The sequence below is a fragment of the Boleophthalmus pectinirostris genome, unplaced genomic scaffold (assembly GCF_026225935.1).
Source record: "Boleophthalmus pectinirostris isolate CB_2022bp ecotype Guang Dong unplaced genomic scaffold, ASM2622593v1 HiC_scaffold_22, whole genome shotgun sequence".
NCBI classification, from domain to species: Eukaryota; Metazoa; Chordata; class Actinopteri; order Gobiiformes; family Gobiidae; genus Boleophthalmus; species Boleophthalmus pectinirostris.
Window position 1 is genome coordinate 21,381,433 of NW_026571190.1, and position 19,753 is coordinate 21,401,185.

Sequence of the window (19,753 nt, forward strand, 5' to 3'; positions counted from 1 at the left end):
TCCTTGAGCCCAATTTTAAACATTTAAACAACATTTCCTGTTTACAGTAGGCTCACATCGTCACACACACGGCTCTGTACCGATGTGTGGATGGCTGCGTGGAGGAATGCCACAGGTCCTGTTACACCTGTTCAGCAGGTGGCTTCCTTATTCGTTTAACGCGACAACTTATCCAAACCACAAAGCTTATAAAAGCGGGACATATCTGTTAAATTTGACTTTTTATAACTCCACAATCTATATAGGTCTGTCTTACCTGTGTGATCCGCGCCTTAATGCGATGTAACATGACATACCTATTGACGCCAACAGAAGCGTCTCCTCTCGCTCCCACGCTCACCTGCTGCCGTGCGTAAATTAAGTCACGTGTCGACATGGCACCAATGAGGCGTCCAGTCCTCCTCCTCTTGCGTATAAATTTACTTATTAAGGTGAAAAATGTCTTAATGCTAGTGAAACGTCAGTAGGATGGTTTCAACTACTTTTTGTGAGTAAGCATTGTAACAGTTTTTCTGTGATGGAAATGAATAAAGTAAAATTCGCAAAATGTCATGAGACCTGCACCAAAACCTTTTAAAGTGTTATGCCTTTTGGCCATGTTTGCTTGGCTTACAGCAAACACAAATGATCGATTACCAGTAACAGCTAAAAGTTCGGCTTAATTATTACATACCTGGGATTTTACAGATTTAGTACAGCGAAAGTCAGTTCAAGGGTTAATGTCAGTTTTAAAATGTGTCATATTATGCAGATGTTTGTTGCACTACACGATAAATTCCTGTGTCTAGGCAGTAATACACGATCAGGTTAATTTGTGTTTGCCTTGTGATGTGCATTTTTACGTTTTGAATATTTCATAGAAATATCAAAAGGAAATCTGGCTCTTTCCCGCCATGTGGGATCATCTGTCAGCTACACACAACTGCAGACTGGATTATCATTCAAAATATAGGCCTAGTTTATTGTGATATAGTTTACCAACCCACATGCAAACAATATTTTTATAACAATGTTGCATTAACTTTAGTTTATAACATCAGCTAATGGGCTCTATGACCTACATATTGTTAAAAAAGAAAGAAGAAAACATTGATTTTTGTGTTTGTCTTTGTACTTTTTTCTTTGTACTTTTTTTTTTCAGTGGTTTCTCAACTGCTGTCGGGAAATGGTGTGTATTTGTGTTTGTGTCATGGGACATGGACCTTTGGGGCGGGGTATAAAAAGCCTGTCCTGAGTGAGCTCTGCACTGGAGCAGGTCTGAGCCGAAGATGAAGAGGACTGTGCTGTGGCTCCTGGCCTCTCTGGGCCTGGCCTGTTTCACTGCTGTCACTGATGCTGCTCAACTGTAAGTGTGCATTTTTATAATACACACACACACACACACACACACACATATATATATATATATATATATATATATATATATATATATATATATATATATTTATCTCACTATTAGAGCTGTCAAATAAAAAGGACAAGAAAAAGCCAAATGTAACAGGCTCATACAAATAAGTAATAAAGTTACTTGCACCTAAACTTTTTTATAGAAATGATAATAAGCAAAAAAGAAAGAAAGAAAACATTCACACATAATGAATTTATTAACTTTCAGAAATATTTTAAATGCCGTCAAGAAAGACTATCAGTATTTTTATTCTATCCTGTTTCACAGGCAACTGACTTCCGATTTCTTGATTTCTTTATGATTTACGGTGTGTCTAATTCACAGCAACTTTCAAAAGGCCAGATTGTGTCACAGTCCAAAGTAATGTGGATTTTGGCCCCATTTCCATCTGTTTGCAAATATCAGAGTTCACTGTTTTGATGAAATGTTTTATTGATCTCAGGGTTTGTTTGTTAGTAAACAATTATTGCATACATTTTTGAATGCTAAATGGGTCAGCAGAGGTGGATTGAGTGTTTAACATTTCTACTCTAGATATAAGATATAATTGTTTCTACAAAGTGATACTGCACGATTATATTTAAAGAAAACTAAATTAAACTAAAAGTAATTACAACTTAACACTTTGAATAGTTAAAGACCACAATCTGGGTTTTTAATTTTTTTTTTTTTCAGAAAGGTGCTGTCTGCCCCCAACCTGCTCCGTGTGGGAACAACAGAAGCCATATTTGTGGAGTGTCAAGACTGCACTGGACAGGCACCCATGAATGTTGAAATCTCTGCCTGGAACCATCCAACAAAAAACACAAAACTCAAGCACACAACTGTAACACTTAATGCGGCCAACAACTACCAAGCCCTTGGAGAACTTGTGGTAAAGAATTATATATTTTTCACCATGCATAATATCATAACTTTTATAAACCATATTCCAAAAACCATAAACCTTTTTAATTATTTGACTGTCCGCCGGTCAGATCCCTCCGAACAGTTTTAGCAAGGATCCTACAGCCAAACAATATGTGTACCTGCAAGCAGCATTCCCAGGATACACTGTGGAGAAGGTGGTCTTAGTCTCCTTTCAATCGGGATACTTGTTCATTCAAACAGACAAGACCCTGTACACCCCTGATAGTATTGGTAACTGTGACAATACTTTAAATTGTTCCAAAACATTTATACCTTATCCTCCATATTACAAAAATATATTTTTTTGTCAAAGTGAATTTCAGGATTTTTGCTCTGACACCGGGCATGAAGCCAATCGGAAGAGATGAAGCAGGAAATCCTGCCTCTATTGGAGTGGAGATTGTGGTACGTACTTTTGTATTCTTACTTTAAGGTGCGCTATGCAACTTTTCTGCTGGAGGGTCTGCCACTTGCTAGTCTGCATGAAGATGTCATTGTGTTGTCTGGCCTATTACATAATACAGCATTAAACCTATCTATCTAGGCCATTTGTGTTTTGGTGTATCATTTTCACAAATACTGAAACAAATGTGATGCTGAGAACACTTACGTACACAAAAATGCATACACCAGTGTTATAGATGGCTAAAAGGAAGTAAAAACTGACAATGTCCTGCACCTCTTCAGGATCAGTCCAAACATAGTCCAAAGTCTAAAGCCAGTCTAGACCAATCCAAATACTGTCTGGAATAATTTAAACCCAGGCAGAACCAGTCCAAGTCCATTCAAAACCTGTGTGATCCCACTCTGGTCCAGTCCATAGACCAGTTTAGACCAGTCCAAACCTCATCTGAACCAGTCCAAATCCTGCTTGGACCAGAATCAGTCCAAATACAGTCCTGACCGGTCTAACCCTGTCCAAACCTGCATTTTTGCCCAGTGGTGTCACATGCTTGTTTCCATGGTGACTGATATGCAAAACAATAACATCTTTAAGAAAACAAGAGGGTGGAAAGTTACACAGTGCTTCTTTAAATACTCAGCTTTTCTGAAAGTTCTTCTGAAAGATGTTTTCTTTCAGACGCCTGAAGGAATCGTCATCCCATTGGATCCTGTCTCACTAAAATCTGGGATGCACTCTGGAACATACCAACTCGGTGAAATAGTCAGGTTAGTCATTTTAATTGATACTTTTTTTTTTTTTTGCTACATATTTAATAGTATTCGTATTGTATTGTGTGTCCATGGATAGTATTGGCCAATGGAAAATTGTGTCCCGCTTTCAAAACAACCCCCAGGAATCATACTCTGCAGAGTTTGAAGTAAAAAAATATGGTAAGTTTGTAATGAGCTTGAGTATTTTAGACAAAGCACTGAGATAATGTTTAATTTTGTACATTATTAATTTTATTATTATATTTTCAGTGCTGCCCAGTTTTGAAGTGAAGCTGACATCTGAGACTTCTTTCTTCTATTATGACACTCCGACTTTCAGAGTCAACGTTAAAGCCAAGTCAGTTGTCAATACTTTTAGAAAATGGTTTTGTTGAAATGTAATGGCACTTCTTTTGGGCTTATGCTGCTTGTTATTTGTGAGTCATGGGCCTCTTTATGGTTTTAGGTATTTGTTTGGACAAGAAGTTGATGGTATGGCCTATGTTGTGTTTGGAGTCATGAAAGATGGAAATAGAAAAGTCTTCCCTTCCTCACTACAAAGAATACCAGTGAGCGTAATATTTTTAGATGTTGGCTACAACATGTTGTCAGTTACATTTAGTATTCCACTAATACCTGCACCTTATAAACCAGCCAAGACTCAACACTTCTAATGCATGTGGTATTTGCATATGCAATAGCTTTACATGTTTTTATGACCCTTTAGATTAATGGGGGCAATGGAGAGGCCATCTTGGAGAAGCAGAGTATCCTCAAAACTTTCCCAAACATTGAGGATTTGGTTGGAGGATCTTTATTTGTGACAGCCACGGTGTACACAGAAAGCGGTGAGTCCAGAAATCCAGTAGTAGTAGAACTAAAATGTACAAAAGACATTATATTACATTCCTAATTCCCTCTTATATTTACTGTGCATTTCTTTCATGCAGGAAGTGAAATGGTTGAAGGAGAGTTAAGAAATATGCAAATTGTCAGATCACCTTACTTCGTGAACTTTGATAAAACACCCAAATATTTCAAAGCCGGAATGTCTTTTGATGTCACGGTAACAACTTTTTTAGTATAAATGTCAGTTTTTATAATCATGAGCATGTCTTTAACTTTGAGATGTTATTTGTAAATGTCAGGTTACAGTCACTAACCCTGATGGGAGTCCAGCAGAGGGCGTCCCAGTCGTGGTGGAGCCTGGTATTAACGTCCAGGGCACCACTCGCTCCAATGGCAGGGTCACCCTCACAGTCAACACAAGGGCAACTGATAGAAGTCTGGAAATCACTGTAAGTGACTATTGGGAATGCACTAGAATGATTCAGGGTTTTGCATTTTCAATTGTATTCTTTGTAATTTTAGGCAAGGACCGATGATAAGCTCTTGCCCGCTGAAAGACAGACAAGAGCCGTAATGGTGGCTAAACCTCATGAAACAAGAAGCAACAATTACATTCACATAAGTGAGTGCAATTTCAGCTGCTTTTCAAGATCAATGTCACATACCACCTCATCATGATCATTTTGTGGAAGACTAGGGAAGTCATTTGGGCTAAAGAGTGTTGATCTGATTATGGTTGCCAGTCACAGTAGCTCACTCGATAATAAATGAGCTTGCTGAAGCTCTTTTTTTTTTATTTTGGCTGGTGATCAGAATGTTTTGTTTGATTTTTGTGTAGTTTAATTGTCTTCTCTGTCGTAGATGTGATGTCAGCAGATGTGGAGTTAGGAAGTGATCTTAAGTTCCATTTAAACCTGAACAGTGCAGCTGCAAAATTTGATATTACATATCTGGTGAGTGATGTTTTAAAAGTTTATTTTACAACATCAGCATCCAAAGTCAAAGAGATATGAAAATGCTTAACAACAGGGGTAATATTTGCCCTTCTATTTATAGATCCTGAGCAGGGGTCAATTGGTTCATTTTGGGAGACAAGTATCAGATCGTCAAGTGACTGTTGCTGTAGTTATCCCAGTTACCAAAAAAATGCTACCATCATTTCGACTCATTGTGTACTACCACCCTAGTCCCAATGAGGTGGTGTCCGACTCTGTTTGGGTGGATGTTGATGACTCTTGTATGGGCACGGTAAGGTACTCCCAACAACAACGGAGACTTTTGTTTCTAGCATTCAAATAACTAAGAGTGCAGTACCTTCTTATGAAATATCAAACTTTCCAAGGACTTAAGCAATTTTGCAAAAGGATTGAAGTATGACATATATAAAATGTAATGTCGTTATTCCTTGCCTTTATATAGAACAGCTCATAGAAATGATGTCCTCAGATGTATTGAATAAATGTAAACTGGGATCCTCCTCAATTCCCCATCCATCCATACCTAATCACCTACCTAATCACCTGCACACCCATCATACAACGATGGTCACAGCTAACAATTCAGGAAAAAATACTTTATGTAGTATCATTTAAGAGCACACACATCTTAGATATATTAATTAAATGATTATGGTTTTGTTTTCAGTTGAAGCTAGAGCCAAAGCATCCTGTCCTGTCGTATGAGCCACGGAGGACTTTTCATCTGAAGGTCACTGGAGACCCAGGCGCCACCGTAGGACTGGTGGCTGTGGACAAAGGCGTTTACGTCCTGAACAATAAACACCTCCTCACCCAGAAAAAGGCAAGTGTTTATTTTAAATTCTTCTACAAAACCATACTACACCAACTTTATTTATTAAAAAAAATACAACAGCTGGCCAAAGTAAAATCCAGAAAAAAATACAATAAACAAACAGCAATGACAAGACTCAAAATAATTAGAACCTGGGTATCTATGAAAATCTACTCTCTCAGTGGTTAAAAGCCAGTTAAAAAAGGTTCATTTTAGTGAGGTTTTAAGAGTAACACCAACAGTGGTATCTTGTTCATACAGTTTTGGTGCCTTTTCTGTTCAGGTGTGGGAGATCGTTGAGAAGGCGGACACTGGCTGCACTCCAGGTGGAGGAAGAAACAGCATGGGAGTGTTTTTTGATGCAGGGCTCATGTTTCATACAGACACAGCATCTGGGACTCCGTACAGACAAGGTAATGCACCAATAACACTTGACAATTAATTATCTTAAATTATTGACTCATTATTGACTGTATTTTGTTAGAGATGAAATGCTCTGTTCCTGCGAGAAAAAAGCGAGCCTCCACCTTGTTCGATGTCTTAACCACTCTGGGTAAGAAGTTGTTGTAGATTATTCTATGCAGTTTTGCACCATTGTTCTCTCCATACTCTATTTTTTATATTTTTATTCAAAGTATATAGCCTATAGTTTTTAACACCCTGTTTTTTGTGAATGGCCTTATTTGTTAATAGTCAATATTCTTTTACTGTTATTATTCATTGTTTTATATTTCACCATACCACTGTAATTTATTATCACAATATTACAGCGAGTACATATAAGGACCCCCTGGAGCGTGAGTGCTGCTTGGATGGCATGAAGCCCACCCAACTTTCATACACCTGTGCCACACGTAAACTCTACATCACTGATGGTAAAGCGTGTGAGGACGCCTTTCTGCACTGCTGTGAGGAACTGGCCAAGCAGCGCAGTGAACTCAAGCAGGACAACCTGGTTCTGGCCCGCAGTAAGATGGCACCTGTTTTTTTTTTGTGAAGTGTTTTTTTCATGTATATTTATATATATTTTAGTATATATGCTTTTGTGACATTTAATTATAACTACACCTTAATTAGCCTTCAAGATGCACTGTGTAACCTTTTGGTTGGGGGTCCATCACCTTCTTGCTTCTACGGATATGTCACATTGCTCTGCCTGGAATGTTCCATAGTTTGATATTAAACTGCTCTACCTCATATTTATTCAATTACAGGTGGTTTTACACCTCAAAAATATGTAGAAAAACAGGCATTCTGACTGAGCAGGGTTGCCACAGGTCTGACCTGTAACTTGGTCTGGTTTGGTCTCCATGAAGATAGAATGGTACATTAATACCATACCGTGAAACACAAAGCAAAGACAAAGCAATAACATATACATGAAGAGAAGCATTTGACTGACCCTCAACCAGAAAAGTTACACAATGCACCTTTAATAAAGCATGAAGAAAGATTTAATTCATAATGAACAAACTGTTGTTAAATCATGATTCAGGCTTAATAACTATTTACTTAAGTGGTTAATGTTAGAAGTTAGAGTATTAAATGTGTTGGGAAGTAACTGAATGCATGTACCAAGAATACATATACAAAATATTTATTCTGAGTGACTTTATTCTGGTACTGTTACTTTTTCCTTTGGTGGCATTCAGAATACAGTTACTTTTTTAAAATCAAAGGAATACATGACGGTCATACAATCTAGGCCTCAAACTGCACAATATATTCCTATAGTGTGCTCATGTGTAGTTTCTCATGTTTCAAATGGTGAAACAAATATAAATCTGTTTTTAATATTATGTTGCGTTTTTACACTACAATTTAAATATTTAAATGCAACTCTGCTGGTAAGTATTTCCAAGTATGTCATGTATGTATGTAGTCAGAGTGCAGTACAGACCATGTATTGGAATACGTTACAAAATACTTTTTAACGGAGGTATTGAGTATTCTCTTACTAAATTCATTATCAAAGGAGCTATGGTTAGGGCATTAATTACGAAGCTACTAAGCCTGAATTCTTCTCAATAAACTATTTGTTTAATTATGAATTAAGACTATATTTATCCTTTAACGTAACCTAGGCTAATAAGATGTAGTTATTATGAAGTGTTACCATTTTGTTTTTAACCAAATTCAATGTCTCTAGGCGAGGAGGACAACAGTTACATGGACAGCAGTGAAATTACTTCTCGGACTAAATTTCCAGAAAGCTGGCAGTGGGTTACCTTCAAAATTCCTGCATGTGGTGTGAATAAAAATTGGTAAGATGGTCAAATAAATGTTACTATGTTCACCAATAATAATAATAATAATCACTCAAACACCATATTGTTTTTAGTGAAGCTGACATGGCCATTCCTCTAAAAGACTCCATCACAACTTGGGTGTTTACTGGCATTAGTTTATCTGAAAATAATGGTAAGAGAGGTTTATTTGTACATATGTGTAAAACATTTCTAAAATAATAAGTTTTTGTGTTTGTTTTTAGGTATCTGTGTTGGAAAGCCTTTGGATGTTATTGTGTTTAAAGAGTTTTTCTTAGACCTTAGACTTCCATATTCTGCTGTGGTCGGAGAACAGATTGAAGTTAGGACGATTATACATAACTACATTCATGATCCTATCACTGTAAGGTTATACATTATCAACCAATATAATACAAGTGAACCAAGTCTTATGATTGACTTACATATTTGGATTTATTATGTAGGTGCGTATCGAACTCATAGAAAACCCAGATATATGCAGTTCTGCATCGAAGCGTGGCAAATATACTCAACAGGTAAAATTGGGAGCCTCTACCACTCGAGCAGTGTCATTTGTTATTATTCCCATGAAAGAAGGTGAATTAAACATAGAAGTTAAAGCCGCGGTGAAAGACTCATGGCACGGTGATGGAGTTGTGAAGCCACTACGGGTTGTGGTAAGAACATAATGTCAACAGTGTTCCCCTTACCTTGTACACTATTTAGTTTAATGAGCCCTCTGGTCTTTTTCAGCCAAATGGTGTTTTGACTAAAGTAAATAAGATTGTTGAAATAGATCCAAAAGGTGATTTATAGTGGTATAAATTATGTTAATTATTTGTGAATTAAGTGTTAAGTCTCATCTATTTTGTATCTATTTTGTATACATATAGGAGGCACACAAGAAGAGACGATCAACAATGCAATTGCAAAAACTGAAATGGTTCCAAATACTCCATCGAGCACCAAAGTTTTTGTATCAGGTACCATTATAAATCCATTGCAATTAAGATAAATGTTTTTCATAATCCTCTGCACTAGCACTGCGCAACAGCTAAGACATATCCTAAATTATAAAATGACATTAATGTTAAGAAATATTAAGAAATATTGACAGTAAATAAATAAATATGATATGTCACCTACTTCCAATTAAGTATTTCAGATTAAATTAACATATATAACATGATTAAATTATGAAGTCAACATTTTACATTTACTAGCCCTTCATCTGCCAATAGCGGGGCAGACATAAAAGTTAAAGCATTCTCAACAAAGTTTTTAGAACATTTCTCTGAAAAGGTTCAGTTAATAATTTTGGTTTGCATCATTATTTGCTACATTTGATTAATTATTATACTTTGCCCTGTGTCCCTAGGCAGGGAGCAGGTGAGCCCTCTGGTGGAGAATGTTATTGGTGCATCTGCCATGGGTAACCTGATCTATCAGCCCACTGGGTGTGGAGAGCAGAACATGTACCACATGACTAAGCCTGTCATTGCCACAACATATTTGGACAGAACCAATCAATGGGAAGGAGTGGGCCTGGAGAAGCGCAGTGAGGCCCTGACCCATATTAAAACTGGTATGTTTTGTTAGTAGTACTGAACATAAAATATTAAAGGAACTGTATGTAAATTTTTTATTTTTTTTTTATATCATAAACATGATACTTCTGTGTCCCCAGATAAAACGTAAACATAGGCAAATCCAATATAGATCTTACTTGTAAAAATGGCAAAGCTGATTTCTTCTTCACTACAAAAACTTTGGATATGAATTCCAAGTTGTTTATGTTTATGTGTGGTTTGCTTTGGTTCTCAAGACGATGATCCCCTCAGAAAGCAAACAAAGCCTCACATGAGCCTCTCATTTGGGTTTCTAGTTTAAATGTTGAAATTTAGTAGCCTGCATTCTTGCAGTTTTAAATAAAGGTAATACGATCACAAGTGAACTTGGGTTGCCAGTGCCTTGGCCTGCAGATAGAACTTATATGAGTTTTTTTTTTCTCATTCTCAGTATATAGGCAGGCCATACCTCAAGTGAAAACTCAGAACCTCCTGAATCTACTCCCTGAGCTGCAGAGGCCGAACTAGCACTGATTCATGACTGGCTGCAGGTGCTGGGGCTTAGGTAGTGAGGATTCAGATCAGAGAGAGCCCTTTTAGTTTAAATCAACATAAAGTTCAAAAACAGAAATTGTATTCCCATCTAAGGTATATTATAACTGTAGGTTGTGTTTTCAGGTTACCGAAATGAAATGAAATATGCTAAACCTGATGGATCCTTTGCTGTGTGGGCACACGAAAAAAGCAGTACTTGGTAAAACATGAAAAATTTTTTCAGAACTGAACAAATGAAAGTAGTCTCCTGACATTAACTGAACTCTGTTGTGTGTAAGGTTGACTGCCTATGTAGTCAAAGTATTTTCCATGGCCAATAATCTGATTGCAATAGAGAACGATGCAATCTGTAAGGCAGTGAAGTGGCTAATCCTGCAAACACAGCAGCCTGACGGCATGTTCAAAGAGCTTAAAGTGGTCTACCACAGGGAGTATACAGTAAGTATTACTAATGCAGTCCTGCACAAAAAAACACAGGCTTTTTCCATTTAACTTGGTAACAATACCTTCGAGAACTTCTCTTTTATATTTAAAGGTGCATTGTATACCTTTTCTGGTTTAGGGGCTGTCAGTTGCTTGTCTCCATGGAGATGTTATTGCTGTGCATGGAATGTTCCATGGCATGACGTTAAACATATCCATCTAGCATTTATTAAGTACAGGTGTTTTTATTGCTCAAAAATACTGCTATAACTGTGGAACATTCTAAACAAAGCAACAACATTTGCATGGAGACAACAGGCAGTGGACCCTCCTCTAGAAATGTTACTCAGTGCACCTTTAATGAAACATTCAAATTCAAACAACTGGAGTAAAAACAAAGTGATTTGTCCTTATTTAATTTTGTCTAGGATGAAAAGTACATTTTCACGGTTGTCTCTCATAGTGAATATACTTTTAGGGCGATGTTCTGGGGAGAGATTCTGATGCCTCCATGACGGCCTTCTGTCTCATTGCGATGCAGGAGTCCAGACGAATATGTGAGGCCACAGTGAATGTAAGTTTGGTCGTAACTTCTGTCTTATTCTCCCCGTTTTTTATATGATTTTTTTGTTATTGCCCATCTTTTTTTTAGAGTTTACCTAATGCTGTAGAGAAGTCTGTGGCGTACTTGGAGAAGGCGCCTTCCCTCTCTCACCAATCCTTATGCAGTTACCATTACATCATATGCTCTGGCCAATGAAAACAAGCTTAATAAAGAGATCCTGTACAGATTTGTTTCTCCAGGTTGGAACTTTTTATGCATTATTTATGGTTCTTGTGTTAGATAATAATAACCCTTTATGAATCACTTTTTGTAGAGTTGAACCATTGGATCTCACCTCAGGGACACGTGTTCTCACTGGAGGCAACAGCTTATGCTCTTCTGGCTCTTATCAGGGGCGGAGTGAGTCTCATTATTATTTTGTATAGTCATTTTAAAAGAAAACAACATAGCTTTAAGAAGAAATGTACATCAATGAATAGCTAGCTATGTTCTACGTTTTTTAAATCAAGTAGGTTTAAAAGTATATCATATTATTAAAAATTGTCATATATATATATATATATATATATATATATATATATATATATATATATATATATATATATATATTATATATATATATATATATATATATTATTTTTTTTTTTAACACATTGTTGATAAAAGTCACATAAACTTGTGACTTTTGTACTTAAAAAAAAAAAAACAGTTTCTAGAAGACGCTCGGCCCGTTGTGAGATGGTTAACAAAGCAGCAGAAGAATGGTGGCGGCTATGGATCAACACAGGTACATATGTATACAGATATATTATGGCTTTTAATTAAATTTTTTTGTTAAATTATATTATATACTATATAAAACGCTGAAACATTTCCTTGATCCTAGGCCACAATAATGGTGTACCAGGCAGTGTCTGAGTACTGGACAGTGGCTAAAGAACCAGACTATAACCTGGACGTGGAGCTGAAGGTCCCGGGGCGTGCGGCTCCTTATAGTTTCAGATTCAACAGAGACAACCATCACACCACAAGGACATCTAAGGTCAGTGTGCATGACCGAGTAGTAGCATTGCATGAGATTGTTTCTGATCTTTGTGCTATGTTTGAACCCCAAAACAGAATTTTGAAGTCAATGAAAATGTGAGACTGACAGCCAGAGGCACAGGAGAAGCAACTCTAACCGTAAAACACTTTCTCTTTAAACCACTTTTGTCCATATGTTTGTCCTTATTAAATTTGTATTATTTTACAGCTGCTCACACAGTATTATGCTGTGCCTAAAGAAACTGTGAGTGACTGTACAAAGTTCAATCTCTCACTGGACTTCAGTCTCGGTAAATTCTTGTTTTTTTCATTACCACAGTACATATATCACAGATTATTACTAATGACATTTGTGTTGTTCTATCAGAAAAAGTTGATGAGAATGAAGGAGATATTTACAAGCTGAGAACTGCATTTTTGTGAGTAAAATTTTGACAAAAATAAATATTTCAAAGGATAAATTGTTAAAAAAAAAATACTGTTTTGCTTTTATAGCTTCAAGGACATGAAAGAAGATGCGTCTATGTCAATCTTGGATATAAGCTTACCCACTGGCTTCATGCCTATAAATGAAGACTTAAATGCCGTAAGATTACAGTAGTTTTGTGAACTCTTTATTTAACTGTATTAATGTTGTTTCTTAACTGCTCTCTATACTCTGTGTAACTGTAGTTGTCTGAAGGCCGTGCGCGCGTCATCTCCCAATGGGAATTCAACAAGGCTCTATCAGAGAAAGGCTCCCTCATTCTCTACATGGACAGGGTCTGGGAACAGTGTTTACATGCACAGAAAAAACAATATTATTACATACAATTATAACAGTTCATTTGAAGCTAAAAGTGAAAGCAACAATCCCTCCATATTAAAATTTTTTTTTTTTTTTTTTATCCATGATGACATATAACAACTATTGTTTTAAAACCTTAAAAAATGCTGAAAGATTGGTTGTGAGCAATGTAATTTATATCTGATTGTTCACTCTTGTGGCAAAGGAAAATATACAAAAAGGCAAACTTATGAAATGAAAAGAACACGTTAAATATTCAAAGAGCTATTTTTAGATTAATTGTACTTTGTCTTCCGTTACTCTAAATATCCACTGATGAACTGACACATGTCTAGATGACACACATACACACTAAAATATCAGATGTAATTATTGGGTTATCTGCCCAGTTAGTCTAGTCAGGTTTTACTGGGCTGCAGTCTGTTTCTGATGGGACATTTTGTTTTTTGACAGGTTTCTCACAAACGAGTCGAGGAGCTGGCCATTAGATTGAGACAGACTCACAAAGTGGGCGTGTTACAGCCTGCCTCTGTGTCTATATATGAATACTATGATGGTAAATATGACTGTTTCTTTGCAGACAGAAATGGTAAAAAAGTTGACATTGTAAATGTTTTCCAGAAACAAAATGTGTAAAGTATTATCATCCACAAAGGAAAGATGGTCACATCTTGAGACGATGCAAAGGCGATGAATGCCTATGTGCTGAAGGTATTGAAACTTAAAACAGCAATGGATAACACTAATATTGGCCATATCAAAGAATGTAATATGCATTTTTCCTATGTATATATTAACCTAACTACAAATGTATATGTTATTATTTTGTGTGCAGAAAACTGTAGCTGGCAAAAGAAGGGGAAATTCAGCAACCAGGAACGCATAGCCAAGGCTTGTGAATCCACACTGACCAGCAAGATTGATTTTGGTAAGTGAATGTTCTGCTGTTTAACAGAGAGGAGAAAAATACAGAAACCTTTTTTTTCCCCTTAGTGTACAAGGTCATTCTGGAAGAAGCAGTGTATGATTCGTCTTTTGACACCTACATCATGCGAATTGAGAGACTCATCAAGGACGGTTAGTCTTTTTAATAATATAAACTACTAATACTATAACTATAAATGATAAGATTTACTTGATTCACAATCTGTGTTTATCCATACTTTGTTACTTGCAGGAACATATGATAAGGATGCTGAAGGCAAACTGCGCAATTTCCTCAGTTTCTCACACTGCAGAGAGAGTTTAAATCTACAAGTAAAGAAACATTATCTTATAATGGGTACCGCTGAGGACACTCTGCAAGATCCAAAGACTCAGTCGTAAGTGTATTTTATATATATATATATATATATATATATATATATATATATATATATATATATATATATATATATATATATATATATATATATATATATATATGTATGTATATATATATATATATATATATGTATGTATGTATGTATGTATGTATGTATATATGTATATATGTATAGCTGTTAACTGTGATTTACATTAAAGGGACCTCTTGTAGATAGCCATGTTGTTTTATTTTGCATTCAGAAGGAGGCATGATTTTAACTTTATTTTCCATGTGGTAATAAAGGCTATTTGTGTTCTTTTGAGTGCCTCAGCTTTTTCAGCTTGGATCAATAGTAAGTTTCTGTTTTAAACTGTATTTTAGATTTGAGTACTTGCTTGGTGAAAGGACATGGATTGAGTTCTGGCCTGAAGGAGAAGATTGCCAAATGGATGAATACAGACCTACCTGTTTAGGCATGGAAGCCCTTATCGAGAGATATGAGACACATGGCTGTATTTCTAAGTAAGATTACTGCCTGACCTGTTTCTATAAGTAAATACATGTTTTCATCTTTTGTAAAGAAAAACAATAAACAATTATATACAATAAAATGCATGTTTTTGTATTGTAACACTATGATCAGCTCTCTGTGAAAACCAATAAACCTTTATACACATTAGAAAAAGTAATATGGCTTTTTTAAATTAAAGCAAAACATTTGTTAGTCATGATAAAAACTAACATTAAACCTTTTTTTTTAAATTTTGCTCCTTGTAAAAGGCTTTATTCATTTAAATTGGAACTCCATTGACTGCCAAACTGAGATGGCCCTTCTCTCACTTTTCACTGTCATAAACTTGTTTTTATTGTTGAAACGTGACATTTTTACCCCAGTGTGTATGACCCAAACTCTGACTTTTTGCCATTTTGTGCCATTATGTACAGAGCAGTGGGTGGAGATATGGGATAGGTGAAAAGAGTAATTTTCTGAGTGCTCAAGCCTCAAATGCAGAATAATAGTAATATATAATAAGGTATAATAATATAATTATATAAGATTACTTAAATATACATGAAAAAACATCAAAATGCAACTTTGAGTATGTAATGAGGGAGCACATGGTTAAAATCTTATAAATGCTATTCAATTAATGTACTCAACTTAAGTAGACATATACAATGCATAGCCGTTAGATGGCAGAAGTGAGCTCGGAGCCATCGGGACATGCCATAAATGAAGTGGAAATGTCTCTGACGTATTTCCGGTCTGAATAACCCGCGAGTGTTCGTGTTTTGTCGCGGCACGAGAGAGAACCCATGAGAAGCGCACTGTTAAAACGGATTTCTAAAAAGCTTTGAAAGGGTTTATAGATATCAACGTGCTGCATATAACACTGGGGTTAACGACTTCTTTTCTAACTGGTTCAACGTTGAAGCACTTCAAGAAATCGCCATGGCCAAGGTGCAAGTGCTGAACGTAGCGGTACTGGACAACCCAAGCCCGTTTGGAAATCCGTTTCAGTTTGAGATCACGTTTGAGTGCATGGAGGATCTGCCTGAAGGTGGGTTAATATGTACAGTCTATGCTTATCATTTAACTTATCTAAGTATAGTCTATGGGTTCGGCGGTGTCAAGTATTACTGAGCTAGAACCAAGGTTGAGACAAATTAACTTTATGGCATCAGACCACTAATGTTATACACAGACAGTTGTGAAGTGCTTTTGCCGGAAAACCCTTCAAATTTGCTGTTAATTTTTCCATTTAAAATAGCGCTCGCGCGTTTGTGCTCAGTGATCCACCTTCCTCTGCTCTCATTGGCTGGACCTTCAGGAGAATGGCCCTGATTGGTTGGGTCCATTAGACGTCGAAATCTTTGCCTAAAACTGCTTTTGTCCAATTTTAGCAACACAGGCTGACATTTCGTGCCTCTTCTGACAGATCTTGAGTGGAAAATCATCTATGTCGGATCAGCAGAGAGTGAGGAGTACGACCAAGTGCTGGACTCTGTCCTGGTGGGCCCAGTGCCAGCTGGGCGGCACATGTTTGTGTTTCAGGTATGTACTGGTGAAGAACTTAAACTGTGGGGGGGGGAACAAAAAAAACACAACTTTATATTTTGGGCCAAAGTTACAGTTGTAATACATGGTCATGCTTTATTTTTGCTTATGTAGAAGTAAAAACATTGTCTTGTCTCTCTCTGATCACTTTTGTATGTTCTAGGCTGACGCCCCCAACACTGGTCTCATCCCAGAGACTGACGCTGTCGGAGTTACTGTTGCTCTTATCACATGCACATATCGTGGACAAGAATTCATTCGTATTGGTTACTATGTGAATAATGAATATACAGATGTTGAATTAAGAGAAAATCCACCTCTTAAACCAGATTACAACCAGGTAAGACTTTCAGAATACACCTGGAATCTTTAGTACTTTAATCTTGTTCTTAGTATTAAATGTGCACTATGTAATTTTTCTGGTAATGATTCTTTACCTAAATGTCTGCTAAGATTTTATTGCTTTACCTGGAATGTTCTATAATACGGTATTAACAATAGCATTTCTAGTATTGAATTGTATTTAATTGGTGTTTTTATTGATTAAAAACATCTATTACTATTTTGTGAGGTTCATCTCTCCATAAATCTGACCTGTAACTTGGCCTGTTGGCATCACAAGCTGGTCGTCTTGATGGATAATTTTAATTAATGTGGAATATCTCCATGGAGACAAGCAGGGTTAGGGTTAAGGTGAACACTCCACCAGACAAGTGGCACTTTAAAGTACAAATTAAAACATCAGGATATGTCAAAGACTCATATTTCATAAAGAAGTATTAATAAAGAAGGAATGAAAATTTTTAAAGAAGATATATTTGGCTTGAGTCTGATATATTAGGTGGTTATATTCTATGACACCTGTAGATCATTATGTCATGATTTGGACATTTTAATCACAATATTGATTAAAAATTATATAATAAATTAAACCAGTCCACTGACTTCTGCGTTAGAAACTTGTGGTGCCTAATGGGAGCAGACACTGATGTAAACGTCATCAGAACAAAGAGCAGCGCAGTTGTCGGCATCTTTGAATGGCTGCAGATCACGCTAGTAAATAACAGATTTTCATTTAAACCAAAACGGCTACACGATGCTGCTCAATCCTACACGAGTCACCAATAAAGAAAATAAAACTGGAAAACAGTACAGAGCACTGGGTGTGTACTAGTGGCTGGAAAAAAGAGGATTGATCTCAGCAATGACGTCTTGAATACAGGAGAATCGAGATTACTCAAACATGCACAGATTACTCAAAATAAATAAAAAATAAAATTATTAATGCTATATCAAACTTTTTGCACACTAATGTAAGCATCTATTGTGGACACAGCTGCCCTTGGGTAGATTGAGGGAACAAAGCTTCCCTAACTACTCCATTGGCTCCTCCAACCACAAATTACTCATACATCTCATTCATAAAGATTGCCAATAGACAAAATGGCACTCTACATGTTTTCATCGATCATAACTGGAATCAAATCACTGATCTTTGGGTTGGTGGGTGAATGCTTTAAACATGGAGCCACTATTGCTAGGCCTATCATGATTACACATTTTGAAGTTCAATATATTGATGAATAAATATAAACTATTGAATATTGAAACTAACCAAGAGCAGATTTAAACCATAAAAAACTATTCTAAATGTACAATATTGTAAATGATATTAAGCATTAAAAACTGCAGAATGAATCACAGTATTTACTTTGCATCTGTAATGAGTTATAGAAGTTATTAATTTGGGGCGGCATTAGCTCAGTTGGTAGAGCATCCGCTCACTGAACTAAAGGTTGGCGGTTAGAATCCAGCTCTCGACATAAACATCACAGTAGCTCAGTTGGTAGAGCATTCGCGCACTGACCCACAAGTTGGCTGGTGTGATTCCAGCTCCCACAGATGAATGCTGTCATTGTGTCCCACCTTGTCCACAGTGTCTGCGTACACTGGTGTATGAATGTGTGTGTGTGTGTGAATGGGTGAGTGGTTCCTTTTTGTGAAGCGCTTTGGGCACCTTGAAGGTGGAAAAGTGCTATAAAAAAAATGTGACCATTTACCATTAATTCAACTAGAAATTTCCGAGTAGACCAAAAAAGTACACGTGATAAATATTATCCCAGTTTTCAGATGATGAACAATAAATCAATATACAGTAGTAATTATCGTGACAGGCCTAACTTCGGCCCCAAACTTTAAAATCGGTAGTATTTTTAGATTGCAAGTCATGATAAACACTTTCTTTCTTTTTTGTGTTTTCTTGCAGCTCCAGAGGAATATTTTGGCCTCCAATCCTCGTGTGACTCGCTTCCACATCAACTGGGATGGTTCAGCAGACAAGATGGAGGACACCGAAAATGTTGACCCGTCTCCAAACATAAACTGCATGCTCCCTCCTACTTGTGCGCCAGGAAAGATGCCTCCAATGGGACTGCTGCCAGACAACTCTATGGACTGCATGTAAGAACCAACTGTTAAAAACTGGACTCCAACCTCGTGTGCTATTTTTTTGCCTTAACCTAGAAGATACATTTAAACCAAAACAGGAACAGGATGCTACTTGAAAATATGCCATGATTTCTCTCTAATCAATTTAAAACAATTGTCATATAATCCCAAAATGCTTATTATCAATAAATAATCAATGGACTGAGGGATGCTGCAAATCAAACAAACTTGCTTGGGTCTGAATTGCCTTAAACCTTTGGAAATGGTCTATTCTGGGAGACATTCTTGAGTAACAAATCTAGTAACTGTACTGTAAACATGTAAACAGGCTAAAATATCGCTAAGGTCATATGTATGCAAATCTTGTACTACAAAGGTCATTTTATCCATAAACCAAGTAAATTACTATATAAGGCAAATGATGTAGTGTGGGGGTGTGTACAATTACTGTAAATAATCTTTTTTTTTTTTTATAATTATTTTTTGTATCTTCAAGGTTTAAAGCCGTCTTTGTTGGCATCTACCCCGACTCTTTATTTGTATAAGATTTAATAAAATTTGTTTACTGTACATGTTTTTTGTTTTGTCTTTAGCAGTAAGACACAGTCGCACATGTGCATGCCCAGGCTCACTCATC

At 36.5% G+C, this 19,753-nt stretch overlaps 2 protein-coding genes across 2 annotated transcripts; both read left to right on the top strand.

Moving 5' to 3' along the window:
- Positions 1–1,220: 1,220 nt before the first annotated feature.
- Positions 1,221–14,385, top strand: LOC110166125 (complement C3-like). Its single transcript, XM_055158456.1, is given in 42 exon segments — positions 1,221–1,345; positions 2,084–2,282; positions 2,386–2,548; positions 2,631–2,722; positions 3,399–3,487; positions 3,570–3,652; positions 3,743–3,830; positions 3,939–4,041; positions 4,200–4,320; positions 4,423–4,538; positions 4,621–4,770; positions 4,844–4,943; positions 5,183–5,274; positions 5,378–5,569; positions 5,966–6,121; positions 6,396–6,525; positions 6,597–6,665; positions 6,883–7,080; positions 8,262–8,376; positions 8,454–8,533; positions 8,604–8,743; positions 8,826–9,038; positions 9,115–9,166; positions 9,255–9,344; positions 9,740–9,946; positions 10,608–10,683; positions 10,763–10,922; positions 11,386–11,481; positions 11,560–11,604; positions 11,606–11,711; positions 11,786–11,871; positions 12,182–12,259; positions 12,359–12,514; positions 12,592–12,654; positions 12,725–12,806; positions 12,884–12,935; positions 13,012–13,102; positions 13,189–13,278; positions 13,757–13,859; positions 13,925–14,014; positions 14,139–14,231; positions 14,297–14,385. Coding segments are annotated over 42 exon segments (4,671 nt in total). The 5' UTR covers positions 1,221–1,268.
- Positions 14,386–15,664: 1,279 nt separating this feature from the next.
- On the top strand, positions 15,665–19,686 carry asf1bb (anti-silencing function 1Bb histone chaperone). Its single transcript, XM_055158118.1, has 4 exons — positions 15,665–16,171; positions 16,550–16,665; positions 16,832–17,008; positions 18,935–19,686. The coding sequence occupies exons 1-4, from the start codon at positions 16,063–16,065 to the stop codon at positions 19,130–19,132; spliced, it is 600 nt and encodes a 199-aa protein (XP_055014093.1). The 5' UTR covers positions 15,665–16,062; the 3' UTR covers positions 19,133–19,686.
- The last annotated feature ends 67 nt before the right edge of the window (positions 19,687–19,753 follow it).

Bases quoted from the DNA above. Each gene is read 5' to 3' on its own strand.
- asf1bb (XM_055158118.1), top strand. From the start codon at position 16,063: ATGGCCAAGGTGCAAGTGCTGAACGTAGCGGTACTGGACAACCCAAGC. The intron at 16,666-16,831 runs GTATGTACTGGT...TGTATGTTCTAG, and splicing joins GGCACATGTTTGTGTTTCAG to GCTGACGCCCCCAACACTGG. The intron at 17,009-18,934 runs GTAAGACTTTCA...GTTTTCTTGCAG, and splicing joins TTAAACCAGATTACAACCAG to CTCCAGAGGAATATTTTGGC.